At 35.3% G+C, this 27,727-nt stretch overlaps 1 protein-coding gene across 7 annotated transcripts in view; it reads right to left on the reverse strand.

The window, feature by feature from the left end:
• Positions 1 to 27,727, reverse strand: part of CCDC88A (coiled-coil domain containing 88A) — a 142,980-nt gene that overhangs the window by 43,011 nt on the left and 72,242 nt on the right. For all 7 annotated transcript variants that reach the window (XM_045446092.1, XM_045446097.1, XM_045446096.1 and 4 more), the window contains exons 9-16: positions 19,602 to 19,683; positions 17,034 to 17,192; positions 15,192 to 15,338; positions 14,206 to 14,350; positions 10,002 to 10,186; positions 5,398 to 5,535; positions 3,161 to 4,231; positions 1,613 to 1,740 (exon numbers count right to left, since the gene is read on the reverse strand). In XM_045446092.1, the coding sequence (XP_045302048.1) occupies positions 1,613 to 1,740; positions 3,161 to 4,231; positions 5,398 to 5,535; positions 10,002 to 10,186; positions 14,206 to 14,350; positions 15,192 to 15,338; positions 17,034 to 17,192; positions 19,602 to 19,683 (2,055 nt within the window). The remainder of the gene's footprint in view (positions 1 to 1,612; positions 1,741 to 3,160; positions 4,232 to 5,397; positions 5,536 to 10,001; positions 10,187 to 14,205; positions 14,351 to 15,191; positions 15,339 to 17,033; positions 17,193 to 19,601; positions 19,684 to 27,727) is intronic.

Genomic DNA, 27,727 nt, shown 5'->3' on the forward strand with positions numbered 1-27,727 from the left:
GAAAGACAAAAATCATATGACTCCACTCATATGAGGACTTTAAGAGACAAAAGAGATAAACTTAAGGGAAGGGAAACAAAAATAATATAAAAACAGGGAGGAGGACAAAACAGAAGAGACTCATAAATATGGAGAACAAACTGGTGGGTTACTGGAGGCGTTGTGGGAAGGGGGATGGGGTAAATGGGTAAGGGGCACTAAGAAATCTACTCCTGAAATCATTGTGGCACTATATGCTAGCTAACTAATTTGGATGTCAATTTAAAAAAAATTAAATTAAATTAAAAGCAATAAAATAAAATGGCAAAAAAATAGTTTCTCATGAAACAGTTGTATGATTAATCCAATTACAGTTGCTTGAATTCAATGCTAGAACTAATGCCTCAAATTACTTCTATTTGTTATTACAGAATCTATGGGCATCAACCAACCTATTCTTAACTTTGAACATTTTCAAAATGACAAAAACAAATCTCTTATAACAGCATTAATTTTCCCTATATACATTATTTAATATAGACTATAAATACTATAACAGTAATAATGGGTAGACAATAAAATACAAATTCTATTACAAAAATTCCAATGAATTAAAATCTAGTCTACATAAAACTGTATTTTTAACAATATATCCTTCCAGTCTAGCTGGAATCACATGGCTGACTAGATGCTAAACCATAGACTACTTGAAAAATCTGATTGTTTGATAGATTGTAATTACCATAGGAGAATAAATTTTTTTAACCTTATATTGATCATTCTCAAAATTAAAGGGCATATAAAGTAAGGTTTTATTGTTTCTCACCTTACTTTTCCACATCATTATTTTTTTTTTAAGTAGGCTTCATGCCCAGTGTGGAGCCCAACATGGGGCTTGAACTCACAACCATGAGATCAAGACCTGAGCCAAGATCAAAACTCATATGCTTAATAGTCACCCAGGCGGCCCATTCCACATTTTTTTAAATGTTTATTTCGAGAGAGAAACAGAGAGAGAGGCAGAGAGAGAGGGAAAGAAAGAATACCAAGATGACTCCATGCTGTCAGCACAGAGCCCAACACAGGGCTCGAAACCATGAACCACGAGATCATGACCTGAGCCTAAATCAAGAGCCAGATGCTTAACTGACTGTGCCACCCAGGAGCCCCTCCATATTATTTTTATACCTTAGTTACCTCAGCACGTTTTCCTTTGTTTCATATTTCTCCTTTCTGTAAGTCCACTTTTGCACACAAAATAAATGAAAGAATTGAGGCATTTAAACACATGATTCAAATAAAAACTAACTTTATATTTCAAGAGAGAGGGGTTTGTTGTTAATGTCTCATTCTACTTTCATAGGTAATTATAGTTTCTGCTTTTCTGCTACATGAGTGGCTTCCTGTTTTCCTATTATGTAACTATTTATAGTAACATTTTAGCATTTTTCTTGTATTAGGTTGTGTTTATCTGAGTTTTTACTTTTTTTTCTTATAGAACTTTCTCTATGGGAAGAGAGGAAACAGAAACAGGGTGACATATGTAAATATTCTATAGCTGATACAGGAGAGAAGGTTTGAGCAAAAATATAACAATAATTTAAACTGTTTGCCAAATAGACTTAATACTCACCTGTCATCAGTACTCTGCTCATCATGCAAGAGTCGCTCTTTATTTAGCCCTATCTTTTCAAGCTCATGAGTTAATTTTTCAAGATCATTATTCATTTGTTGAGTCTTCAATTTTTCACACACCAAATCCTTATTTTGAAAGGAATACAAGACTCACATAAATGTCATGACCATGAACATCTAGGAAATTCAGTCACGATTGTAACTACCACTATCCAGGAATACATATATATAATTCAAACCAGGAAAAACAGAAATGTTGTTGAATTTTTCCTTCATCACTAACAAGTAGTTAAGCAAAAAAATAAACTGGTTCAAACAATATGGTTTTCCTTTTTTGTTTTTTTTTTTTTTGCTAATATTACTTATAATTTTTTGTATTAAAAACTAAAAGGAAAAACTCTTTACTTGTGAACTCTTGAGGATTGAAAGCTGTGAGAAAAAGAACACATATCAACTAACTTTTTAATAATAAGCTAGAACCTTAGTGCATATTTCTATGAGTATATGCTGGATGCAACACCCTTCTCCCACCTCAAGCATCCCTCTGCCAGTGGAAGAGGTCTAACATATTGATCTGAAGAACATATTGATCTGAAGAACTAGGGGACACTGTTAGAAGTTCAGACACGAGGAACCTTGTTCCTGTCTGTAGGACGGTACAACAACAGAAAGAAAAAAGCAAAAAGCTAATAATGGGCCCCTCTCAATGCCTCTTTATCTTTAGCAGAAAGGCAGACTTCCCAATGTGACGTTCTGCCAGGATGCAAAGAAACTTTTTAACTGAACTTAAAAGAGTTATCATACAGAGTATATAGCATAGGGGTAGCAAAAAAAGGCCAAGCATGCTATGAAGAACATGAGTATGATCTACACCATGTTTCACTTGGATCTATGGCCAATCTACTCCAGAAAATTTCACAACTCTTCTCAACACACAGATCTAGGCAACTACCAATTGTGCAGTGTTGACTCCTAAAGTTCAGTATGATTTGCATTCTAAGGCTTAAGAGCATAATTCATGGAGATTTGGAGTTTGAAAGATCTGGATTTGAATCCAGCAATCCAACTTTGCCATTAGCTGAGTGATCCTGAGTAAGTTACTTAATGTCGCTTATGCTTTCTAATCTACTGGACATAACATCTATAGAGGATTGGCTGTAAAAATTATATAAATAAATTTCTGAAGTCCTTAGCCCAGTACCTGGTACATGGTTGGAATTCAATAAATAGTAGCTATGATGGTTCCTATTATTCAGTAACAGTCTTGACCAAATATTTTATTTTGAAATAAAACATAAAATTATAATGTAATAAAGGAGATACCACATGGAAACCTTATTACTACAATATATTAAAAATAAAATTCACATGTACTTCTTGGTATAACAAAAGTAGGAAAATTTAGAAACTCTAGTTCTAAATGCCAATTTCTATTTTGAACCATAAGCAGATGATGCAAATTTCTGATGGGTTCCAATAAAACTTAACAATGCCTTGAATTAAAAATATAAAAATATTTTCCTTAAATTTAGGTAACTATATTTACCTCTCGTAATGTAACCAAAGTTTTTACATCAATAGTTGCTCTTTTCACAAGCTCCTTATTTTCTTTCTCTAATTCTTTCAGACGAATGCAGGATTCTTTAAAAATACTGATCTCTTTGAAAAGGGTTTTGTTTTCTTTTTCCAAATTCCCAATTTTCACATTATTTTCTTCCAATGTGGTATCTTTTATTTCTGCTTGCTGTCGGAGTCTTTTATTTTCTTTCTCCAGTTGCTTCTTATCTTTTTCCAGTTGAGAAGTCTCTTGCTCTAATGATTTATTTTCTTTTTCTAGTTGTTCTAGTCTTTTGCTGGATATTTTTAACTCTTCTAGGTTTTTCTGCAATGTTTGATTTTCCATCTCTAAGTCTTGTAGTTCACTCTCTAACTGTTGAATTTTTTTATTGCTATTTTCTAGAGCTTTCTGTAGCCTCTGATTTTCTGTATCTAAACCCTGGTAGCTAACTTCTAAGCGTTCTGTTTTCTTGAAAGATGCTTTCATGAGTTCTAAACCCTTCTTAAGCTGCTCTTTTTCACTTTCCAGTTCTTTATTTTCTAGCTGTAGCTGAGCCATTTTCATGCTTGCACACTTCAAAGATTCCACATTCCTTCGCAGTTCTAAGTTTTCCTCATCTAGTTGGGAATTCTCTTTTTCTAGGGATTCTAACTGAAAAGTAAGGTTTTTAAAACTATCTAATGTTTTTTTTAATTTTCTATTTTCTCTTTCTAGCTCTGAATTTTCTTGTTCTAAGGCCTCAATTTTTTCACAAGTAATTTTTAAATTGGTTATCTTTTTCTGTAACAATTCATTTTCTTTCTCAAGATGATGCAACTCATTTTCAAGTTCTTCTGCTCGTTCTCCTTTTTCTTTATAATGTTCCAATTCTTTCCTAATTTGTCTTTTTTCAAATTCAATCTTACTTAACTTGCTACTTGTTTCTTTGATAGATTCATGGAGAATTTTATTTTCTTTTTCAATGTCTTTCACCCTCGCTTCAGCACTTATCTGGGATCGCTGCCTTAAAGAAGACACGGTTTGATTCAGATGTTCATTTTCCTGTTCCAATATTTTAATCTAATTGAAAAAAAACAAAGGAGAAAATTAAAAATATAAATTAGCATAAACTAAATATTTTAAATTACAGTTTTTCCATTTCAAAAAAACTAACAATGAAATAAGAACATAAAAGGGTGCTAACATGTCTTACTTTTAATTGTGACAAATATTTGCTGGCAGACCACTGTGTACATGTACTTTCAGGTCATAAAAGTTCTGTCTTTAGGGAGTTCATAATGTAAAGAAATGGTTAGGAGAACTGTACTTAATATTAATCAAAGTGATCTTCAGATTATTTATAGTTACTTGTTTCAAATTCAAATAGGAATATAGATGAAATGCACACACATATCTATGACCATAAGCTTTTACTTTCATTAAAAAAATTTTGCAAAGCATACACGCAGTGGGTTCTTGATAAATATTGCTATATTTTATGTGTATATATGTGGGTGTGTATTCATTCTCCCAAGAATTCTATTTTGAAAAAGATCAAAAAACACAAAATCCTCTGGTATACCTGAAAACTAATTTTTTATGACATGGCCTAATTTTGGTAAACAATCCCGAGAGCCTTGTAAAAATACAGATTCATGCTTAGCTCTAGAATTTTTATTCTGTAGCTCTATGGAAACCTTTATTTTTATAGGTAGCCTAAGGACTATACCTGGATAATAAAAAACAAACCATTTTACTTCTAAAAAAGTAACAGAAACTTTAAAATAGCAAGTCACTCAATATATCCAGTTCTCAGTTTCCTAAAGCATAAAGTGAGAATGACCAATAAATACTTGAAAGCAAATATGAACGCATTCTAGAGAAGGCTGCTGCCAACACATCTCCCTCTTTTGTAGGGTCCGAATACATACAGCTGCATCTCTCCCCAATTCCACACAGTAACTTTATAATCTGCAGCCCTGTTCTACAGACACTTGAAAGCCCAGGTATTGTAAAATTTTATACCAGATAATTATTAAACATACTGGCAACTTAAAGAATTCTAAGCTTTCGCCTCAACCTTCCCATGTATATGGATAGAAAATGAAAACCACAGTTACTCTAAGATCTGAACAATTCTAAAATTATTTCCCTTTCATGTTACACGAACATTTTTGTTTACCTAAACATTAAAATAACTTGCTAAGAGAATTTAAAATATATTGCTTAATAGGAAACTTATGAACCTGTCTTTCTGAATTTTCTCTAAGTGTTTCAATTGTTTTTTCAAGTTGAGCCTTCTCCTTCATTAGATCCTTGCTTAAATTCTGACAATTCTGAAGACTTTGCTTTTCTTGAATAATCTCGTTTTCAAGAATTTCAACCTAGAAAAAAATAAATAAAAAAACAATGTAATATTAAATATTTTACAACAAAGGAAACATGTCAAAAGATAATCTTGGAATAAAAACTAAAATACAATTTTAATACTCAAATGGTGAAATTTAAGAACTGAATACAGAAATTCAAGTAATACTCCATGCTAATTTTAACAGCTATATAAAATATGCAGACATGACTATCTTTCTTATCCTCTGCATCTCTGAAGGGCACATTTCTACTTCTAAATACAAAAAATAAACCCAACTGAATATATAATTACATACTGTATGAAGACCATGCAAATTTTATTGAAAGACTCTCCTGGCTTGACGAAATTTATAAAGATTTTAATCACAGTCAAGTAATTTTAGGGAAGAAGGAAGAAGAGAATATAAAAAACATGAAAAAAGATGAGAAAAAGGTAAGTTTAATGAGGAAACAGAAAGGAATTAGGTTTAAAATAAAAAGAAAAGTGCCTGAGTGGCTCAGTTGGTTAAGTGTCTGACTCTTGATCTCAGCTCAGGTCCTGATCTCAGGGTTGTGAGTTTAAGCCCTGCATTGGGCTCCATACTGGGTATGGAGTCTACTTAAAAAAAAAAAAAAAAGGAAAGAGGGATAAAAAATAATAATAATACTAGAGAAAAAAAGAGCTGAACAAAGCTCAGGTAAATGTTATAGTTATAGTCTAGGTTTAAATTTATCTTCAATTATACATTTCAAAGATATGATCAAGTATGTGGTTAATAAGCATAAAAATAGCAAACTCCAGTTTAAATTATGCCAAACCATTGATTTCCCATTATGATATAACGTATTCAAATCAGGTAATAAAAGAAAATAAAGATTTAGCTATATAAAATATTCCACTTCAAGTTTAAGTATTACTTAAATCCTTATATCAACAGTGAAAAAGTCTCAGGCGCCTGGGTGGCTCAGTAAGTTAAGCATCCAACTTCAGCTCAGGTCATGATCTCAAGGTTTGTGAGTTTGAGCTCCAGGTCGGGCTCTGTGCTCAGAGCCTGGAGCCTTTTTTGGATTCTGTCTCCCTCTCTCTCTGCCCTCTCCTGCTTGTGTTCTTTCTCTCTCAAAAATAAATAAACATGAAAAAGTCTTTTAAAAGAACAGTAAAGAAGTCTATGAATTTTAATAGTCTTTACATAAAGCAAGCTGAATTTTTCTATTTTATTTTATTTAAAAAAAAAATTTTTTTTTAACATTTATTTATTTTTGAGACAGGGAGAGACAGCATGAACGGGGGAGGGTCAGAGAGAGAGGGAGACAGAGAATCTGGAACAGGCTCCAGGCTCTGAGCTGTCAGCACAGAGCCTGACGCGGGGCTCAGACTGACAGACTGCGAGATCATGACCTGAGCCGAAGTCGGATGCTTAACCGACTGAGCCATCCAGGCGCCCCTGAATTTTTCTATTTTAATGTCAATGGAAGATAATCACATATGGAAGACAACATTCCAGTAATATCTCAAAAGCATCAAGTCAAATCTTTTTTTTGAAAGAGACAGTGCACATTGTGCTGGGGAGGGACACAAAGAGAGAGAGAGAGAGAGAGAGAGAGAGAGAGAGAGAGAGAATCCCAAGCAGGCTCTGCACCACCAGTGCAGACAGCCCAGTGTGGGGCTCAAACCCACAAACCATGAGATCATGACCTGAGCCGAAGTCAAGAGCCAGAAGCTTAACTGACTGAGCCACTCAGGTGCCCCTCAAGTCAAATCTTATCCAGTTACTCAATTTGACGTGTTCAGGAAACTTTTAGCTATTTATTACTGATCTGGTTCTCCCACTTAAGATTGAAATATATGGGTAACAGTTATTTAATTAAACTCATTTGTTGTCTTACATCGATGGAATTCAAGTGAAACATTTAGTTTACAAAAGATACCTTTCATACAATGAATTTATAAAACAATGCTAGAATCACTAAAAATTTATTAGAATTCAAAGCTACTTTTAAAATCAAATTACAATTTCCAGTCCCAATTATATAATAATGACAACCAAAATAAAACTGTTCCAAGTTCTATTTAGTTTTAATTCACTCTTACTTTTATACTATACTGGTTATAAAGTGCTTATTAAGATTATTTGGTTAATGGATAAAAGATGATGCTGTGGGAGGGGAGATGGGCTAAATGGGTAAGGGGCATTAAGGAATCTACCCCTGAAATCACTGTTGTACTATATGCTAACTTGGATGTAAATTAAAAAAAAAATTAAATTAAAAAAATTATCAAAAAAATGATGCAAAAATGTCTTAAAAGACTAAAAATCTGGCAAGATAATCAAGAGGTCTACTTGCATAATCTAAGGCAGTGGTTCTCAAAGCATGTCTTTTTTCCCTCCAACAAAGCAGGAAGACCATCACTTAGGAATTTCTTAGAAATGAGAATTCTTTGCTCCTACCCCAGACCTATCAAATCAGAAGCTCTGGGTATGGGGCTCAGAAATTTGTGTTAAACAAGTCCTGAAGGTGATTCTGAGGCATACTATAGTTCAAAAACCACCGATCTAAAGATTAGGGAGATTTTCATAACTGAATCTAGAAATCCAGAATCTAAAGAAAAACCAGACATGGCTGACTACATATAGAAATAATAACAAATTAATAATGGCTTATGTATAAGAACATTTATTACAGTATTATTCACTGTGACCAAGACCCAGAAACACATACTGGGAAGGAGATGTGATAGGAGATATTCATGATAAAAATATCATGTATGTTGTCATGATATGATTCTATTTATCTACAATAGGTATATGTGTGTATGCAGAAAGATACTCAAAAATAAATTACTTGGTCTGTTGCCCAACTGGAATATTTCTGTTGAACTAAAACCTTGTTCAAATTCAGGTTTCACAGTGCCTAAATTGTGGTCTCTAAATACCATTTTCCACTAAAAGGAACAAGGGCTTTTTGGAGAAATGGCTGTTTCCAGATCGGGGGTAGGAAATATTTAAGAAGAACTGAGTTACGGTGAAAAGCACAGAGGCTCACAAGGAGTGCTAAGATTGTGTCACAGGGACTCAGGAAGTAGCTTAAAGAGGTGGAACAGTTAGAAAAACAAATGCAGTAGGCTGAAACACTTCAAATATTTTTAAATCCATGAATTCATAAAGACAGTAAAAAAAAAAAAAAACCTCACTCATTAATTATCTCAGGAGGATATGAGAGAACTAATTCATTACCAGGAAACTGGTAAATAAAAGAATCAAACATTCATCCTGCCTTTTCCATGAAGAATTCCTGAGAGTAAATGGATAGTTGTTTTTTTGAACCAATTTTTATTTTTATTTTATTTTTAGAGGATTTGGTGGTATTTTACTTATTTTGTTTTTAAATATTATTTTTGAGAGAGAAAGATTGGGAGAAGCGGAGGGGCAGAGAGAGAGAGGGAGACAAAGAACCTGAAGCAGGCTCCAGGCTCAGAGCTGTCAGCACACTGCCCAGTGTAGGGCTCAACTCATGAACCTCAAGATCATGACCTGAGCTGAAGTCGGTCGCTTAACTGACTGAGCCACCTGGGGACCCCTAAGCAAACCTTTTCCATGACAACCAACATGACAAAAGAGACAATTAGGCACGTACCTCATGACTGAAATAGACTCCTTATGAATATTCTCACTAAAAACTCACTTTGAACTTGATTAAGCCTACAGATAAAATAAGACCCACAGGGAACAAAAGAACTTGCTAAGGGACACAGAGAAAAATCTAGATTGTGGGAAAACTACAAAACCACCTGGTTTCTTCAACAGAAAAATTGCTATGTAAGGAGTAAACTGGGCACCTGAGTGGCTCAGTTGGTTGAGTGTCCAACTTCAACTCAGGTCATGATCTCACTGTTTGTGAGTTGCTGGTAGCCTGTCAGTGCACAGGGCTTCCTATCCTATGTCCACCTCTCTCTGACCCTCCCCTGCTTGCAATGTCCCCAAAATTAAAAAAATTAGAAAAAAGTTAACCTTACACTAAAAAAAGACTTAATAGACACATCAGTAGATTGAATGTACTGATATATTTCAATTTATATTTTAACAAAACGAAAAAAAAATCCCAATGACTTGGAAAAACTGAAATGCTAACCAAACTCTTAAATTTTTCAATGTGATAAAGTCACTGTTCTTGTTTTTTTAAAAAAAATCCTTACTTTTTAGAGATATATAATGAGGTATTGGTGAAAGGATACCATGTCTAGGATTTACTTCAAAATCCTACTGGTTGTGAAGAGAGCAAGCAAGGGTAGAAGTAAGAGTGGCTGTAAGTTAATAATTGCTAAAGTTGAATGAGTATAGGAGTTAATTCACTTCACATTTACGTATGTTTGAAAATTTCCGTAAGTTAAAATAATATTGAGAATACATTACATTAAAAACTGGAAAATAAATGATCTAACACAGGGTTATTTACACTTTACATATATTCAACATTACATTAAACATTAATTTTTATTTACCTTTTTACTTAGTCTTTGATTTTCTTTTTCAATTTTCAGGATTTTGGAAGTGTTGCCTTCGGCAGAATCCATAGTACTCCGAAGTTCTTCCACAGTTTTTGTCAGACTCTGGTTTTCCATCTCCAACTTCAATAATCTACTTGATGTTAATTCATTCACTTCATGGCCCAAGGATTTTTGTGGTGCTATAATAATGACAAATATTGTCATTGGTAAAAACTATATTTACTCAATACTATTTAAAATAATGAGTGTAAATGCACTACATCACCTGGTCCTTAACTTTATAAAAAATTTATAGAGTTATATAAGATAGACACAATGAAAAAACATAGATAAAAGATGGGTAAATCTTGAGTTTTTAATGTACCCACAAGCATTCTAGAGGAAAAAAGGTACAAAATTTAGACTGAACGGACTACAGTTGCAGTTCCAGTTCCATGAGAAACTGCTTGACAATGCCCAAGCCATTTTAACCACAAAACTCTTAGATTATTTGTACAAAATATGGTTATTGCTCTGTGTGTCTGACAGAGATATCATGTGATTCAAATAAGAAGTATAAAGCATATCCAAGCCACATATCAAAAATTAAAGGAAGATAGTCTAAGGGGAAAAAAAATCCTAATTTCCTAATCCTGATTCTGAGAAAGGCAAGACAGTATATACTGGTTACCTTGAAAAAGTCTTTCTCTAAACGAAGAATCTCTGCTAAACTTGAGTGTAAAAACAAATATGTATACCATTTTGCCAAAAAAATCATATTTCTAAGTCAATTTCAGCATAATTACATTTTTTAACATAAGAAAACTCAGTTTCTGGTTCTATATATAATGTAAGTCCAAAATAACTATTTTTAATAACCCTAAAGCAGATTCATTATTTGATGATATAAAAATTAGGATTTAAAGTGAAATATAATACCTAGAATTCACTTTGAAACCCCAGATTTCAGGAAGGGAAATGGAGAAGTACAGGAAGGCATTCTAGGTCTATCTATTTTTGTGTATGTTTGAAATTCTCCGTCATTTTTTAAAAATTTATTTATTTGGGGAGAGAGAGAGGAAAAAACACGAGTTGGGGGGTCAGATAGAAAGGGAGAGAGAGAATCCCACGCAGGCTCTGCATTGTTAGCACAGAGCCCGAAGCAGGGTTTGATCTCATGCTGTGAGATCATGCATGACTTGAGCTGAAATCAAGAGTTGGATGCTCAGCCAACTAAGCCACCCAGGCGCCCCAGAAATCCTCCATCATTAAGAAACACACACACACACACACACACACACACACACACACACACACACCCCATATCCCCACAAGCACACATTCTTTTCAAAATCAGGTATGATAAAATATCCTCAGACTGTAAACAAAGAAAGCCTCAGTTCTTCTAGCTTTTGTTCCAGTTAGCATATTATTAATCTTTTATTAAAAGCTGGTACATGGGGCGCCTGGGTGGCGCAGTCGGTTGGGCGCCCGGCTTCAGCCAGGTCACGATCTCGCGGTCCGTGAGTTCGAGCCCCGCGTCGGGCTCTGGGCTGATGGCTCAGAGCCTGGAGCCTGTTTCCGATTCTGTGTCTCCCTCTCTCTCTGCCCCTCCCCCGTTCATGCTCTGTCTCTGTCCCAAAAATAAATAAAAACGTGGAAAAAAAATTTAAAAAAATAAAAAATAAAAAAATAAAAGCTGGTACAATTGATAGTCACTGACTTTTTTTATTTTTATTAAAAAAAATTTTTTTTAAATTTTTTTTTTCAACGTTTATTTATTTTTGGGACAGAGAGAGACAGAGCATGAACGGGGGAGGGGCAGAGAGAGAGGGAGACACAGAATCGGAAACAGGCTCCAGGCTCTGAGCCATCAGCCCAGAGCCTGACGCGGGGCTCGAACCCACGGACCGCGAGATCGTGACCTGGCTGAAGTCGGACGCTCAACCGACTGCGCCACCCAGGTGCCCCTATTAAAAATTTTTTTAAATGTTTTTATTTATTTTTGAAGGAGAGAGAGAGAGACAGAGCATGAATGGGGGAGGAGCAGAGAGAGAGGAAGGCACAGAATCTGAAGCAGGCTCCAGGCTCTAACCTGGTAGCACAGAGCCCAACGCCCCAGACTTTTTACATTCCATTAGTTGTCCAATTCTTCTTCAGTAAAACTTTGCTTCATGATCTGTTAGATATGATACTCAATATACCTTAGTAATACTTTCAATACTATCACTGTTTCTTCTTTTTTTTTAAGTTTATATTTATTTATTTTGAGAGAGAGCAAGCAGGGAAGGGGTGAAGAGAAAAGGACACAGAATCCTAAGCAGGTTCCATACTGTCAGTGCAGAACCCGATGTAGGGCTTGAACTCACGAACTATGAGATCGTGACCTGAGCCAGAGTCAAGGGTCGGACGTTTAACCAACTGAGCCACCCAGGTGCCCTATCACTGTATTTCAAAGATGCTTCAGGTCAGACTATAAAGAATTAAAAAGGATGCTTACAAACATTTTTTAAAGTAATCTCTATGCCCAATGTGGGGCTCAAACTCAAGACCAAAAGCTGCATGCTCTATCCACTGAGCTAGCCAGGAGCCCCCTTAGAACACATATTTAACAACATGGAAAAATGCCTATGTTATAACCTTAGGTGAAAAGAAGAACCTGAATTGTATATACAAATTGATCTGATGATGTCTAAAATATCTATTTGTAGAAAAATTCTGGAGGCCATTTTTTTAAATGCAAAGGGGTTTCAGAAATTATTAGGAACTTTAATTTCTTCCTTTATATTTTTCCACATTTCACAGATTTTCTGGAAAGCAATTCTCTTGTATAGTTAAAAAACAAAACAAAACACACCATATTAAAACAAATATTCAGATCTATGACCCCAGCTAAGATGAACTGCAAAACAACTGTGATGGTGATGATGATGATGATGATGATGATGACAACAATGACGACAACAACGATGATAAAAATAATAAACACTCAAATAACTACCATTTACCAGGTACTCTACTAATGGCTTCATAAGCAGTAACAAATTCAATCTTCACAATAACCGTACAAGGTAATACTATTTTATTGTTCCCATATAACTGATGAGGAAACTCTTAACACTGTAATTTTAACTAGCAGTAGAAAACATTTAAGTTTGAATTGTTTTTAATAACTCAATTTCACAAAAAATACAATAAAAAAGTTCCACAAATATTTTAAGTAATATATCTCAGCAAGTTCACGGTCTGAATATCATCACTTACTGTGTAGTCAATTTACATGGGGGTCCCAGAATTTGAAATTAGGTTCTCATGTGTAAAATTAGGAAAAGCCTAATGGTAAAAAAATATGATAGGTCATCTGTAGAAGTAAGTATCCTATAAATATCAGATTATAAGCTCTCTCAGACCTCGTCTACCTCAGCATCATATCCACAGGGCTGGATATAATATTTTACACATGGTAGATGCTTAATAAATATCTGGAAGGAAGGAAAGCAGGTGAAATAATCTAATACTAGGTAACTGAGGAATTCTGGAACGAATCTAATTCAAATAAACGTGACCTGGACATAATTTCAATAAAGTAAATCAGTATCAGCATACTGAAGGCTATAACCCAAATAAGGAAAAAAAGAACAAAGTTAACAATTTATCTGAGGGTCTTTCATTATCTCTAGGGTATAACTGGGCTGGACTGCTTGGTAGATACAGTGCTAAAATGGAGAGAGAGTACATATATTGATGAAAGTAGCCATAAAGATCCTTAACTTGCTTTCTTCTGGCTATATACTGACCTAAGAATCTTCCCAATATGTTTTGACTTCTTGTTTAGGTTTGTCTATAGTTAAAGAACACACTGACCAGCTAATATGACTTTTCTGTTCTATTTAGTAGATGGCTTTATTTCTCAAAATAAGTTAATAAACTTGGTATCTCAGCTTCCTATGATGTTAATGTGAAACAGTGCCTAAAAAACTGATCAGATCTGTTACTATACTCATAAAGTTGAGTTGTAAGATGTGTAAAGATAAGGACAAGACCCAGGAATGCGGCCATGAACATACTACTCTGTGAACTATCTAGGGAGACATCTGGCCTCTTAGACATCTCTGGCTGGGGAAAATAAAAAATTGTAATAAAATATCCAAAAATGTAAGCATAAATACAACTTCATGCATTCATTTATGCATTTACATTAAAAAAATATCGGGAATACCTTCAGAGAGTTCGCTAGTTCTAGATATTTGTTCCAGCTCCCAGCCAAGATGTAATGATTCATCCATACTTTGTTTCTGTGCCATTTCCAAAGTCATATTTTCTTCCATTAATTCTTCAATCTTTTTTCTATCCATATCACGTTCCTTTTTTATTGTCAGGGAGTAGGAAAAGAAATGAAAACTAAGAAACAGTACAATTTCAAGCTAAATATGTTCTATTACTTATAACTTTTATTTATCAGAAACTGAATAATATAGGATAAATTTTGAGTTCCTTAAAATTTTCAGTTTGAAGGCAATAATCAGTTATCATTCTTTTTTTTTTTTTTTTTTTTTTTTTTTAATTTTTTTTTTTTCAACGTTTATTTATTTTTGGGACAGAGAGAGACAGAGCATGAACGGGGGAGGGGCAGAGAGAGAGGGAGACACAGAATCAGAAACAGGCTCCAGGCTCTGAGCCATCAGCCCAGAGCCTGACGCGGGGCTCGAACTCACGGACCGCGAGATCGTGACCTGGCTGAAGTCGGACGCTTAACCGACTGCGCCACCCAGGCGCCCCCAGTTATCATTCTTAATACTAGTCATTATATTGACCAGGTCTTTGATATCCTTTTAAAGTGATCCTTGGGAACACTGAAAACTTTTCTTCATCTATTTTAATATATTTACTGGTATAATAAATGATACCTGACCTAATGCTAAATTTTAGCAAGTTGTTTTCCTTCTATATTTTAAAGGCATGTTTACACAACAACTTATTAGGGTGTTTTCAAAGGAGAAGACAAAATTAATAACTAATATGTCTAACAAAAGCAGAAATTTTTACTACTCCTGTTTTTATACATAATTGGAAGCTTCTAATTTACTTAGCTACCTCTTCTCTGTTAAAGCCACAGGAGCTAGCCATTGTTGTCATTATGGGGAAATCAGATCAATCTGAGATTTCCTTGGAGGCCACGCAACTGATCAACTTTACATTACTTACCATTTCCATATCATGCAGTTTAGCTTTCAGTTGTAAATTCTCTTTTTCTAATTCATGTAATTTATCAGAACGAGCTCTAGTTCCTTCTAATTGATCTTCCAACATGGTTTTTGTTTCTAATAAAACTTGATTATCTTCTTTTAATTCCTATAAAAATTTCAAATAGGTTTTATCACAAATATGTATCTGTTAATTTTTCAAAGCTCTAAAACATAAATTCTTTATTGTAAGGTAAGACATTAAGCTGTCTCTTTATCAACAGTTCTTTATGCAAGAGTAAAAGCTACTGAAAATAGAGATACAGTTAATGTTTTCCTGGTTTCATTTTTTCCCTCAGAATTTATTACGCTATTGATATTATGCAAACGTAATACTCAATACTTATGCTAGGATGAGTAACACAACTACAATTCACATAAAATTGTCAGGGTACATTTAAATTCCTTTAGTCGCAAGAATAAGGAACTAAGTATGGGGCGCCTGGGTGGCGCAGTCGGTTAAGCGTCCGACTTCAGCCAGGTCACGATCTCACGGTCCGTGAGTTCGAGCCCCGTGTCGGGCTCTGGGCTGATGGCTCAGAGCCTGGAGCCTGTTTCCGATTCTGTGTCTCCCTCTCTCTCTGCCCCTCCCCCGTTCGTGCTCTGTCTCTCTCTGTCCCAAAAATAAATAAACGTTGAAAAAAAAAAAATTAAAAAAAAAAAAAAAAGAATAAGGAACTAAGTATAAGTAGTCTCTCTGATATTTAAGACACAAACAAATCGCCATAGAATCAGGGCTTAATTTTTTTGCTGAAATAGATTTAAAGATTTCTCTCTACTTAAACTGTAACTTGAAAGTAAAGGGCTTGGGTTTTTGAGTAAAACACCAAGACCTGTGCTAAGACTCACACGGACCATAAACTAAGGCTCTAATAATAAATATTTTACATAAACATCTTGAGAAAACGCTTAAAATCCATACATATGTTTTGAAGACATGTGTTCACAAATCTGTCTTGCTGAACTATATGCTAGTGGTTTATAAACTAAAGTCAAAAGAAAGTATATTAAAACAGTGGCATTTATAAGGATCTCTTAACAGTGCCATGCATATATTGTTTCAATAAACGGCAAAGAATTAATAGGCACCTTATCTTTGCTATCTACTGGGTCTATTTTCTGGTAACTTTCAGGCTAAAATGTTCTAACTACTTTCTGTTGTAATGTTCTCACTTCTTGATTTTGCATACTCCTTCCTTCTTATCACCATACTGAAACTGACAAAACTCTCCTCTGTTTGAAGAAATGAAGAAGTTAACTCGGAAAGAAAAACAGAATGTAGAAGCAAGTACTGTCAAATTCTTGCTGTCAAACTCAACTTCATGTAACACTGAACTGCAACCATTAAGTAAGAAAAATTGTCTTTTTCTACACACACACACAAATACACCCACACACATATTATTGGGGGAGAGATTGAGAGAGTGCCTTCATTAATCCTAGTTTAGCATTCTGAGTTGAACAGTGATCAGAAACATGCTTTGCTTTCGCTTCTAGAAACAAGTTTGAAATTAGAAGTATATACTTTATTTTGACTTTGAGGGAAGGACTTCAAGTCTTTCCTACCTATAAGACTAAATAAAAGAATGAAAGAACTTGAAACAGTTCAATAAAATTAATAATGTCCAGAGATCCCTTTTTACAAGTATAAGCAATATGCTGATCTACCACCATAAGATAAGCACCTAGAGGTATTTACAGTTTGTTCAACATTTCAAAAGTTCCTTAAGTTTATTACATGCAGTTTGAAAAAACTTAACTTTTAAACAAAATAATTGTGAATGGTTTAAATTATGCAACATACCTCAACTCTTGCCTTATAAAATTCAATATCATGTAGTCTTTCTTTGTATCTGCTGACTTCACTTTCAAGCTTATCCACTCTGATTGCCTTCTCCCGAAGTGCATCTAATTCATCTCGGTACATTCTAGCGGAACGAGCATCCGAAAGCAAATTCATGTTCTAAATATAAACAATTAATATTTTAAATATTATTTTCTATTTTCAAATTGATAATCTCTGGTTGCACAATTCAATGAATTTAAAAAACAAACCCAACAAATTGTATGCTTTAAAAGTGTGAATTTTAAAAGAAGCTGTTGATGAGGGCCAGTATTGACCAATGCTATACCTTGGCCAGAGGCTGCACTGTCACCCTGGCTGGGCAACTTCGCCAAGGCCACTTCTGATGGCATTTCCAAGACCTACAGCTATGTCACCCTGAACTCTGGAAAGAAACTGTTCATCAAGTTTCCCTATCAGGAATTCACTGACCATTTTGTGAAGACCCACATCAGAGTCTCCATGCAGAGGACCAAAGCTCCAGCTGTGGCCACCACATAGTTTTATACAAGAAAAATACAGCGAGTTAAAACCTGTTAAAAAATGTATATATAAAATAAAATGGGATGGGGAGATATATGAGGTCTTTTTTAAAAAAATCAATATAAATTATTTTAAAATATATATTCATATGCAAATAAAAACACACCTACATATAAATTTTTATGTAATGATTATTTAGGAATGTAAAAAATATCAGGATATTTCAAATAAGTTAACCTCTAGTTAACATAACCATTTGCAATTAATTTAAGGTGTAAAAGTTAACTTTAAAATACAGGATAATGAAAATACAGAAGAGGCAAACAGTATTACTAAAGTTGGTTGTTAGTTACTTTAGAGAAATTACGTTTCCATCCAGATGTATTATAATATACCAAAATTCTGCTGAGTTTTTCAAAACTTCCAAGTGAAGGATTACTTGCATATGATTAGTGTTTATCTTAATAACATTTAAGACAAGTATTAAAATTCAATATTTAATAGCTCTCTCGTAATCTTTTAAAACAAGTTATCAAAGTATGTTCCAGAGATATCTGTGGGGCCCTGAAAGGGTTTCATGTTCATGAGGTCAAAACCATTTTCATAATAACACCAAACCATTATTTGCTTTTTTCACTGTCATTCTCTCATGAGGGCAGAGTGGAGTTTTCCAGAGGCTACATGGCATGTGATAATACACCGAACGAAAAACAGATACGAGAATTTAGTAGTTTTTAGTTAAGCCAGGCATTAAAGAGATTTGCAAAAATGATTAAAAAAAAAAAAGACTTGCAAAAATGTAAGAGTACCAACATTCTTTTTTTGTTGTTGTTTTGTTGTGGAAAATAATGGTTATAAGCATGTAATTTTTATGTTAACATGGAATAATTATTTTTAAATAAACATTTTTCAAATTCTAAGTTTTAATTTCAAATACAGAAAATAGATATAATCTACATCAAACAATCCTCATAAATTTTTAATAGGAGTAAAGAGCCTTGAGACCAAAAGATTGAGAACCACTCACTGTTTTACAGTAAGCACACATACAAAAACCCATACTATTAAGAAACAGAATAGCAGCCACATCATATCTAGAAATGAAGATTTTGATTCCCATCTCATTCATCTAGAAAGGTCCAAGTTTATGATCCTGCAAGTGGAGTATTCCCTGAATTAAAAATAGCAAGTTAGGGGAAATAAGGAGAAGAAGTAATTATCTAGCTTCACCATAATCCTTATCATTTACGGGTAAAAGAAGACATTGTGCACTACCACCAAATAAAAATGAAACATAACAAACATTTAAAAAAGTGAATTTTTTTTAAGTTTATTTATTTATTTTGAGAGAGAGAGAGAGAAAGAGAGGGAGAAAGAGGGACAGTGCGAGTGGGAGGGGACAGAGAGAGAGAGAGAGAGAAAGAGAATCGCAAGCAGGCTTCACAGTTAGTGCAGGGCCTGACACTGGGCTCAAACTCACAAACCATGAGATCATGACCTGAGTTGAAATCAAGAGTCAGACACTTAAATGACTAAGCGACCCAGGTGCACCACCCCCCCACTCCAAAGTGAAGTCTCAAACAATCTTGCTTCGAGATGAAAAAAACCACAAAGCTTTAGTAAAATAAAAATAATTTTTAAAAGGTAAAAAAATTAAAAAGCACTGTGTCATATATAAGTTACCATAACTATCAGAGAGACCAGAGACCTAGGGAGATACACATAAAGCAGCATAGTTTACAGTAGGGTTATTCTAGCTTCCAAGCCCACACAAACCAAATACATAAAAAGAGAAACTTGGAACTACCTGAATCCTAAGAGTTTCTTCTGAATTCTAGCAAAGTATGAGCAGCACTGATAAAGAAAAAGCAAAGTCCAAAGACTATGAATTCCAGTTTTGGGATTTTAGAACAGAAAAACACTGAAAAATCATCTTTAAGCCTCAGTGACCTCATAAAACATTAAGATAAAGGCTATAAATTATAAGGTGTAAAATCAATTTCTAATTACATACTGGTCCTATATAATAAAGTTTGTGGTACAAACCTCTTGTTGCAGCCTTTTTAGTTCTATTTCCATTTGCTCAAGTTCTTGTTTACAGTCCAACAACTGTTCAGTCTTTTCCTCCCTTAAATGAAAAAATTGTCAATTAAATAATCAGTTTAATGTTTTTGAAAACTGTGATCATCATCTGCATCAATACAAATATATTATCATTACTAAATATCTAGTTGAAAACCGAATTAGCCATACGCTAACAGAGGGGAAAAAGACAAAGAAATGGATATTAAGAATGTATATGATTTGATGACATCAATCAGACTCCCCTTTAAAGTTCCCCAAAGGCTAATCTTGATGACTGACATCCTCATAGTTTATAAGGTAGTTTCTCTCTCTTCATCTTTCTTCCCATCCCCCATTCTCACTCTCCTTTTTGTCTTTCTCACTCATCAAAGACAAATACACTGGAAGAGTTTTTAAGCAAGGCACTACTATGTGGGTCTGAGTCATTTATATATATATATAAATATAATGCAGGGGAGGAGCAGAGGGAGAGGGAGACAGAATCCAAAGCAGGCTCCAGGCTCCGAGCTATCAGCACAGAGCCCGACACGGGGCTTGAACCCACATAGTGTGAGATCATGACCTGAGCCAAAGTCGGATGCTTACCTGACTAAGCCACCCAAGTGCCCTGGGGGTGGTCTGAGTCTTAAAAGGATCTCCAACTATTTTCAACATTTACTGTGGCCTAAAGGAAAAGTATACACTGCCACACAAATACCTAAAATATTTATGTCCCTATTGGTTTCTTCCCTGTAGTCTATAAACATCTTCCAATTTCTATTCTTTTCCTTCTCTTTATACTACTTTACTTCCCCCATTTCCTATCTCCCTTTCAGAGCCAAGCTGCTCAAACTCAAGTTTCCATTCACTAACTCTACTTTTCCACCTTCTGTTCTTTAATTAAAAAAGGTAAAGCATTCACTGCACAATCTGTTGCTGACCTCTCATAATACCTGTACTTTTTTGAGAACCATAATTTTTAATTGAGAAACAGTTCCTTTGTGGACTCCATTTTCATTGTAATGAATAATGTTTTGGTAAATAAACTCATTATGCATAAGATACTGTGTATTTAGGGGGACCTAGCTGGCTCAGTCCAAAGAGCATGTGACTCTTGAACTCAGGGTCATGAATTTGAGCCCCATGTTGGGTGTAGATTACTTAAAAGGGAAAAAAAAAGCCAAAAAACCACAAAGAAAACCTCGTATATGTTTCAGGACAGATTTCTAAAAGTACATTACATGTTTAAAGGTTCCTGAAATGTACTGTCAACATCCCTGCAGAAAGGTCATTACCAATTTACAATGCAAGCATCAGAGGATAAAATTGCCTACATGAGAAACAAGTTAACAATTGAAAATTTTTGAGTTATTATTCTAATTTGCATTTATTTGAATACTAGGACAGCCTGGAAGAAATGGATAAATTCTTGGAAATATATAAACTACCAAAACTGAAACAGGAGAAACAAAAAACTTGAACCAACTAACAGCCAGCAAAGAAGTTGAATCAGTAATCAAAATCTCCCAACAAACAAAAGTCCAGGGCCAGATGGCTTCAGAGGTAAATCTACCAAGCATTAAAAAAAATGTTTTTAAGTTTGTTTATTTATTTTTGAGAGAGAGACAGAGAGACAGAGAATGAGAGCAGGAAAGGGGCAGAGAGAGAGGGAGACAGGGAATCCCCATGTGGGGCTCCAATTCACAAACTGTGAGATCACGACCTGAGCTGAAATCAAGAGCTGGACACTTAACCAACTGAGCCACCCAGGTACCCCAAATCTACCAAACATTTAAAAAAGAGTTAATACCTGTTCTTAAAACTATTCAAAAAAATAGAAAAGGAAGGAAATCTTCCAAATTCATTCTATGAGGGAAGAATAAAGAATAAAGAATCCACTAAAAAACAGATAGTGAATCCACTAAAAGATAAAGAATCCACTAAAAACAGAACTATACGCTAGTATCCCTGACAAACATGGAAGCAAAAACGGTCAATAAAATACTAGCAAACTAAATCCAACAATTCATTAAAAGAGTCATTCACCACAATTAAGTGGGATTTATTCCTGGGTTGCAAAGGTGGTTCAATATTCACAAATCAATGTGATACACATTAATGAAAGAAAGGATAAAAACTATATGACCATTCTAAATACATGCAGAAAAAGCATTCGACAAAGTACAAATCCATTCACGATAAAACCCTCAACAACGTAGAGTTAGACGGAACATACCTGAACATAATAAAGGCCACATGTGAGTAACACAGTGAATATCATGCTCAATGGGGAAAAACAGAGCTTTTCCCCTAAGGTCAGAAACAAGGTTAGGAACAAGACAGGGACTCTCACCACTGTTGTATGACACAGTACTGGAAGTTCTAACCACAGCAATCAGACAACAAAGAGCAATAAAAGGCATCCATACAGGCAAGGAAGAAGTAAAACTTTACTATTTGCAGATGACATGACACTCTACAAAGAAAACTCGAAAGATTCCACCAAACAAACCTGCTAGAAATGATACATGATTTCAGTAAAGTCACAGGATACAAAATGAACATACAGACTATCTGTTGCATTTCTATACAAAAATAATGAAGTAGCAGAAAGAGAAATTAAGGAATCAGTCCCATTTACAAAAGCACCAAAATATTAAGAAACCTAGGAATACACCTAATCAAGGAGGTGAAAGACTTCTGCTCTGAAAACTATATAACACTGATGAAATAAATTAAAGGGGACACAAAGAAATGGAGAAACATTCTATGCACATGGATTGGAAGAACAAATATTATTAAAATGTCTATACTACCCAAAGCAATCTACATATTTGATGCAATCCCTACCAAAATACTAACAGCATTTTTCACACAAGTAGAACAAACAATTCTAAAATTTGCATGGAATCAGAAAAGACCTTGAATAGCCAAAGCAACATTGAAAAAGAAAAGCAAAACTGGAGGCGTCAAAATTCCAGACTTAAAGTTATGAACAAAGGATCAAAAGGTATAGTACTAGCACAAAAACTGATGCATAGATCAAGGGAACAGGACAGAAAAATGCAGAAGTGAACCCACAACTATAAAGTCAATTGATCTTCGACAAAGCAGGGAAGAATATCCAATGGGAAAAAGACAGTCTCTCCAACAAATGGTGTTGAAAAACTGGACAGCAACATGCAAAAGAATGAAACCGGACCACTTTCTTACACAAACACAAAAATAAATTAAAAATGGATTAAAGACCTAACTGTGAGACCTCAAACCATAAAAAATCCTAGAGGAAAACACAGGCAGTGACCTCTTTGACATTGGCTGTAACAACTTCTAGATATGTCTCCTGAGGCAAGGGAAACAAAAGCAAAAATCAATTATTGGGACTTCACCAAAATAAAAAGCTTCTGCACAGCAAAGGAAACAATCAACAAAACTAAAAGGCAAACCTATGGAATGGGAGAAGACATTTGTAAATGACCTATCTGATAAAGGGTTAGTATCCAAACTACATAAAACTTGTAAAACTCAACACCCAAGAAATGAACCATCCAATTAAAAAATGGGTAGAAGACATGAACATTTTTCCAAAGATGACATACTGACACATGAAGAGATGCTCAACACCACTCATCATCAGGGAAAAAAAAAATCAAAACTACAATGAGATATCACCACACACCTGTCGGGAAGGCTAAAATCAAAAGCACAAACAACAACAGCAAGGATGTGGAGAAAGGGGAACCCTCGTGCACTGCTGGTGGGAATGCAAACTGGTGTAGCCAATCTGGAAGACAGTATAGAGGTTCCTCAAAAACTTAAAAATAGATGGGATGCCTGGGTGGCTCAGTCAGTTGAGCATCCAACTCTTGATTTCTGCCCAGGTCATGATCCCAGGGTTGTGGGACTGAGCCTCGCATCAGGCTTGTGGAGCCTGCTTAAGATTTTCTCTCAGGCGACTGGGTGGCTCAGTTGGTTAAGCGTCTGACTTTGGCTCAGGTCATGAATTCATGGTTTGTGAGCTCAAGCCCTGCATCGGGCTCTGTGCTTACACCTCAGAGCCTGGAGATGGCTGCAGATTCTGTGTTTTCCTCTCTCTGCTCCTCCCCATTAGCACTCTGTCTCTCTCTCTCTCTCTCAAAAATAAACAAACATTAAACAAGAAAATTAAAAAACTCTCTCTCTCCCTGGCTTGGCTTGTGCTGTCTCTAAAAAAAATTAAAAATTTAAAAGCAGAACTACACTACCAGTCAGCAATTGCACTACTAGGTATTTATCCAAAGAATACAAGAATACTAATTCAAAGGGACACAAGCACCCCAATGTTTATAGCAGCTTATCTATAATAGTCAAACTATGGAAACAGCCCAAATGTCCATGGAGAAAGAAGACATGGTACATACATATACAATGGAGTAATACTCAGCCACCCAAAAGAATGAAATCTTGCCATTTGCAACAATGTGGATGGAGCTAGAGAGTATGATGTTAAGTGAAAGAAGTCGGAGACAAATACCGTATGATTTTACTCATAGGTGAAATTTCAGAAACAAATGAGCAAAGAGGGAAAAAAAAAAGAGGCAAACCAAGAAACAGATTCTTTTTTTTTTTTAATTTAAAAACAAGTTTTGTTTTTAACATTTATTTTTTATTTATTTATTTTTTTTTTTCTCAACGTTTTTATTTATTTTTGGGACAGAGAGAGACAGAGCATGAACGGGGGAGGGGCAGAGAGAGAGGGAGACACAGAATCGGAAGCAGGCTCCAGGCTCTGAGCCATCAGCCCAGAGCCCGATGCGGGGCTCGAACCCACGGACCGCGAGATTGTGACCTGGCTGAAGTCGGACGCTTAACCGACTGCGCCACCCAGGCGCCCCTTAACATTTATTTTTGAGAGAAAGAGACAGAGCGCGAGCAGGAGAGGGATAGATCGAGAGGGAGGCACAGAATCCGAAGCAGGCTCCAGGCTCCTGAGCTGTCAGCACAGAGCCCAATGCGGGGCTCGAACTCATAAGTGGTGAGATCATGACCTGAGCTGAAGTCGGATGCTTAACTGACTGAGCCACCCAGGCGCCCCAAAAGATTCCTAACGATAGAGAATAAAGTGATGTTTACCAGAGGGAAGGTGGGTGGGGACATGGGTGAAATAGGGGATGGGGATTAAGGAGTACACTTCTTGCGATGAGCACCGGATGATGTATGGAAGTGCTGAATTACTATATTGTACACCTGAAACTCATATAACACTGTATATTAACTGGAATTAAAATAAAAACTTTTTAAAAAGCTATTAACTTCTACCATTTTTTTTAAATATTCCTTTTTGAGACAGAGAGAAAACATACAAATAGGGGAGGGACAGAAAGAGGGGGAGACAGAGGTTCAGATGCCAGCTCTGTGCTGATAGCAGAGCGCCTGAGGCAGGGCTCGAAATAATGAACTGAATCCTGAGACTGTGACCTGAGCCAAAGCTGGACACTTAACTGACTGTGCCACCCAGGCGCCCCTACCTTTTATGATTTATAAGATATTTATAAATATTTCTATATAGTTGCTGAATGCTTTTTTAAAAAATTAAAAACAAATTTTATTTTTATTATGGTAGCATATTTTTAACATAAAATTGCAATTTTAGTCATTTTAAGTGAAAATTTAGTGGCACTGGACCCACAAACGTATGGCCAACTAATCTGCCAAAGCATGAAAGAATATCCAATGTAATAAAGACAGTCGCTTCAGCAAGTGGTGCTGGGAAAACTGGACAGCGACATGCAGAAGAATGAATCTGGACTACTTTCTTACACCATACACAAAAATAAACTCAAAATGGATGAAAGACCTCAATGTAAGACAGGAAGCCATCAAAATCTTCGAGGAGAAAACAGGGAAAAACCTCTCTAATCTTGGCCGTAGCAACTTCTTACTCAACATGTCTCCGGAGGCAAGGGAAACTAAAGCAAAAATGAACTACTGGGACCTCATCAAAATAAAAAGCTTCTGCACAGCGAAGGAAACAATCAGCAAAACTAAAACGCAACCGACAGAATGGGAGAAGATATTTGCAAATGACATATCAGATAAAGGGTTAGTATTGAAAATCTATAAAGAACTTATTAAACTCAACACCCAAAAAATAAATAATCCAGTGAAGAAATGGGCAAAAGACATGAATAGACACTTCTCCAAAGAAGACACCCAGATGGCCAACCGACACTTAAAAAATGCTCAACATCACTCATCATCAGGGAAATACAATCAAAACCACAATGAGATACCACCTCACACCTGTCAGAATGGCTAACACTAACAACTCAGGCAACAACAGATGTATGCGAGGATGCGGAGTAGAGGATCTCTTTTGCATTGTTGGTGGGAATGCAAGCTGGTGCAACCACTCTGGAAAACAGTATGGAGGTTCCTCAAAAAACTAAAAATAGAACTACCCTACGACCCAGCAATTGCACTACTGGCATTTATCCAAGGGATACAGGTGTGCTGTTTCGAAAGGGCACATGCACCCCAATGTTTACAGCAGCACTATCAACAATAGCCAAAGTATGGAAAGAGCCCAAACGTCCAACAATGGATGAAATGATAAAGAAGATGTGGTATATATATACAATGGAGCATTACTCGGCAATCAAAAAGAAGGAAATCTTGCCATTTGCAACTACGTGGATGGAACTGGAGGGTATTATGCTAAGTGAAATTAGTCAGAGAAAGACAAAAATCATATGACTTCACTCATATGAGGACTTTAAGAGACAAAAGAGATGAACTTAAGGGAAGGGAAACAAAAATAATATAAAAACAGGGAGGGAGACAAAACAGAAGAGACTCATAAAAAGGGAGAACAAACTGCGGGTTACTAGAGGGGTTGTGGGAGGGGAGATGGGATAAATCGGTAAGGGGCACTAAGGAATCTATCTACTCCTGAAATCATTGTTGCACTATTTTGGATGTAAATTAAAAAAATAAAAACAAGTTAAAAAAAAAAAAGAAAATTTAGTGGCACTAATTACATTTACAATGTTATTAAATAAACTATCACTACAACCTGTTCCCTAATCTTTTTCATCACCCCAAACAATTCTGTTTTCATTAAGCAGTAAGTCTCCAATTCTGTCATACCCCTAGCAACTCCCTAATATACCAGTCTCCTAATTTGCCTATTAAAGATTTTAAGTGGAATCATACAACATTTGTCCTTTGTATATAGCTTACCTCACTTAGCAAACTGTTTTCAGGACTCATTCATGCTATAGCAGGTAGTTGAATTTCATCATTTTTATGTCTGAAAAATATTCCATTGTATACTAACAGCACATTTTGTTTATTTAACAACAATCTGTTCATGGACACTTCAGTTGGTGCCATCTTTTGGCTATTGGGAGTAATGCTGCAATGAACAATAGCATACAAGTACCTGTTTTGAGTCTGTTTTCAATTTTGGGGGAATATATTTAGATGTGGAATTGCTAGGTCATATAAAAATTCTTTGTTTAATTCTTTGAAGGATATTTAAACGCTTTTAATTTTATTTTTTTCTGGATGTTTACATATTTAGCATCTTTTATACAAATAGAGGAACCACTTCTTTTATAAATACTTCTTATGCTCTTTTGCAAAGCTCCTCACCATCTAGAGAACAAATACATACTCATTTATATTTCTTTCTGATTCTTTCACCATTATTTCATTTTTTACATTTAACTCTTTAATCTATCTGAAGTTCACTTTGATGTATGTGAAGTATGAATTTAAATAATTTTTCCAGAAAAGTTATCCATGAGTTCCAGCCTCATTAAGAAATAATTCCTTTTTGGGGCGCCTGGGTGGCTCGGTCAGTTAAGCATCCGACTTCGGCTCAGGTCATAATCTCACGGTCAGTGAGTTCGAGCCCCGCGTCGGGCTCTATGCTGACCACTCAGAGCCTGGAGCCTGTTTCAGATTCTGTGTCTCCCTCTCTCTCTGCTCCTCCCCTGTTCATGCTCTGTCTCTCTCTGTCTCAAAAATAAATAAACGTTTAAAAAAAAAAGAAATAATTCCTTTTTGCACCCATTTGCCCATTCTATCCCCAACAATGAGGCTTCCATTTACACCTCCCTACT

This window comes from Leopardus geoffroyi, chromosome A3, assembly GCF_018350155.1.
Source record: "Leopardus geoffroyi isolate Oge1 chromosome A3, O.geoffroyi_Oge1_pat1.0, whole genome shotgun sequence".
In the NCBI taxonomy this organism is placed as follows: Eukaryota; Metazoa; Chordata; class Mammalia; order Carnivora; family Felidae; genus Leopardus; species Leopardus geoffroyi.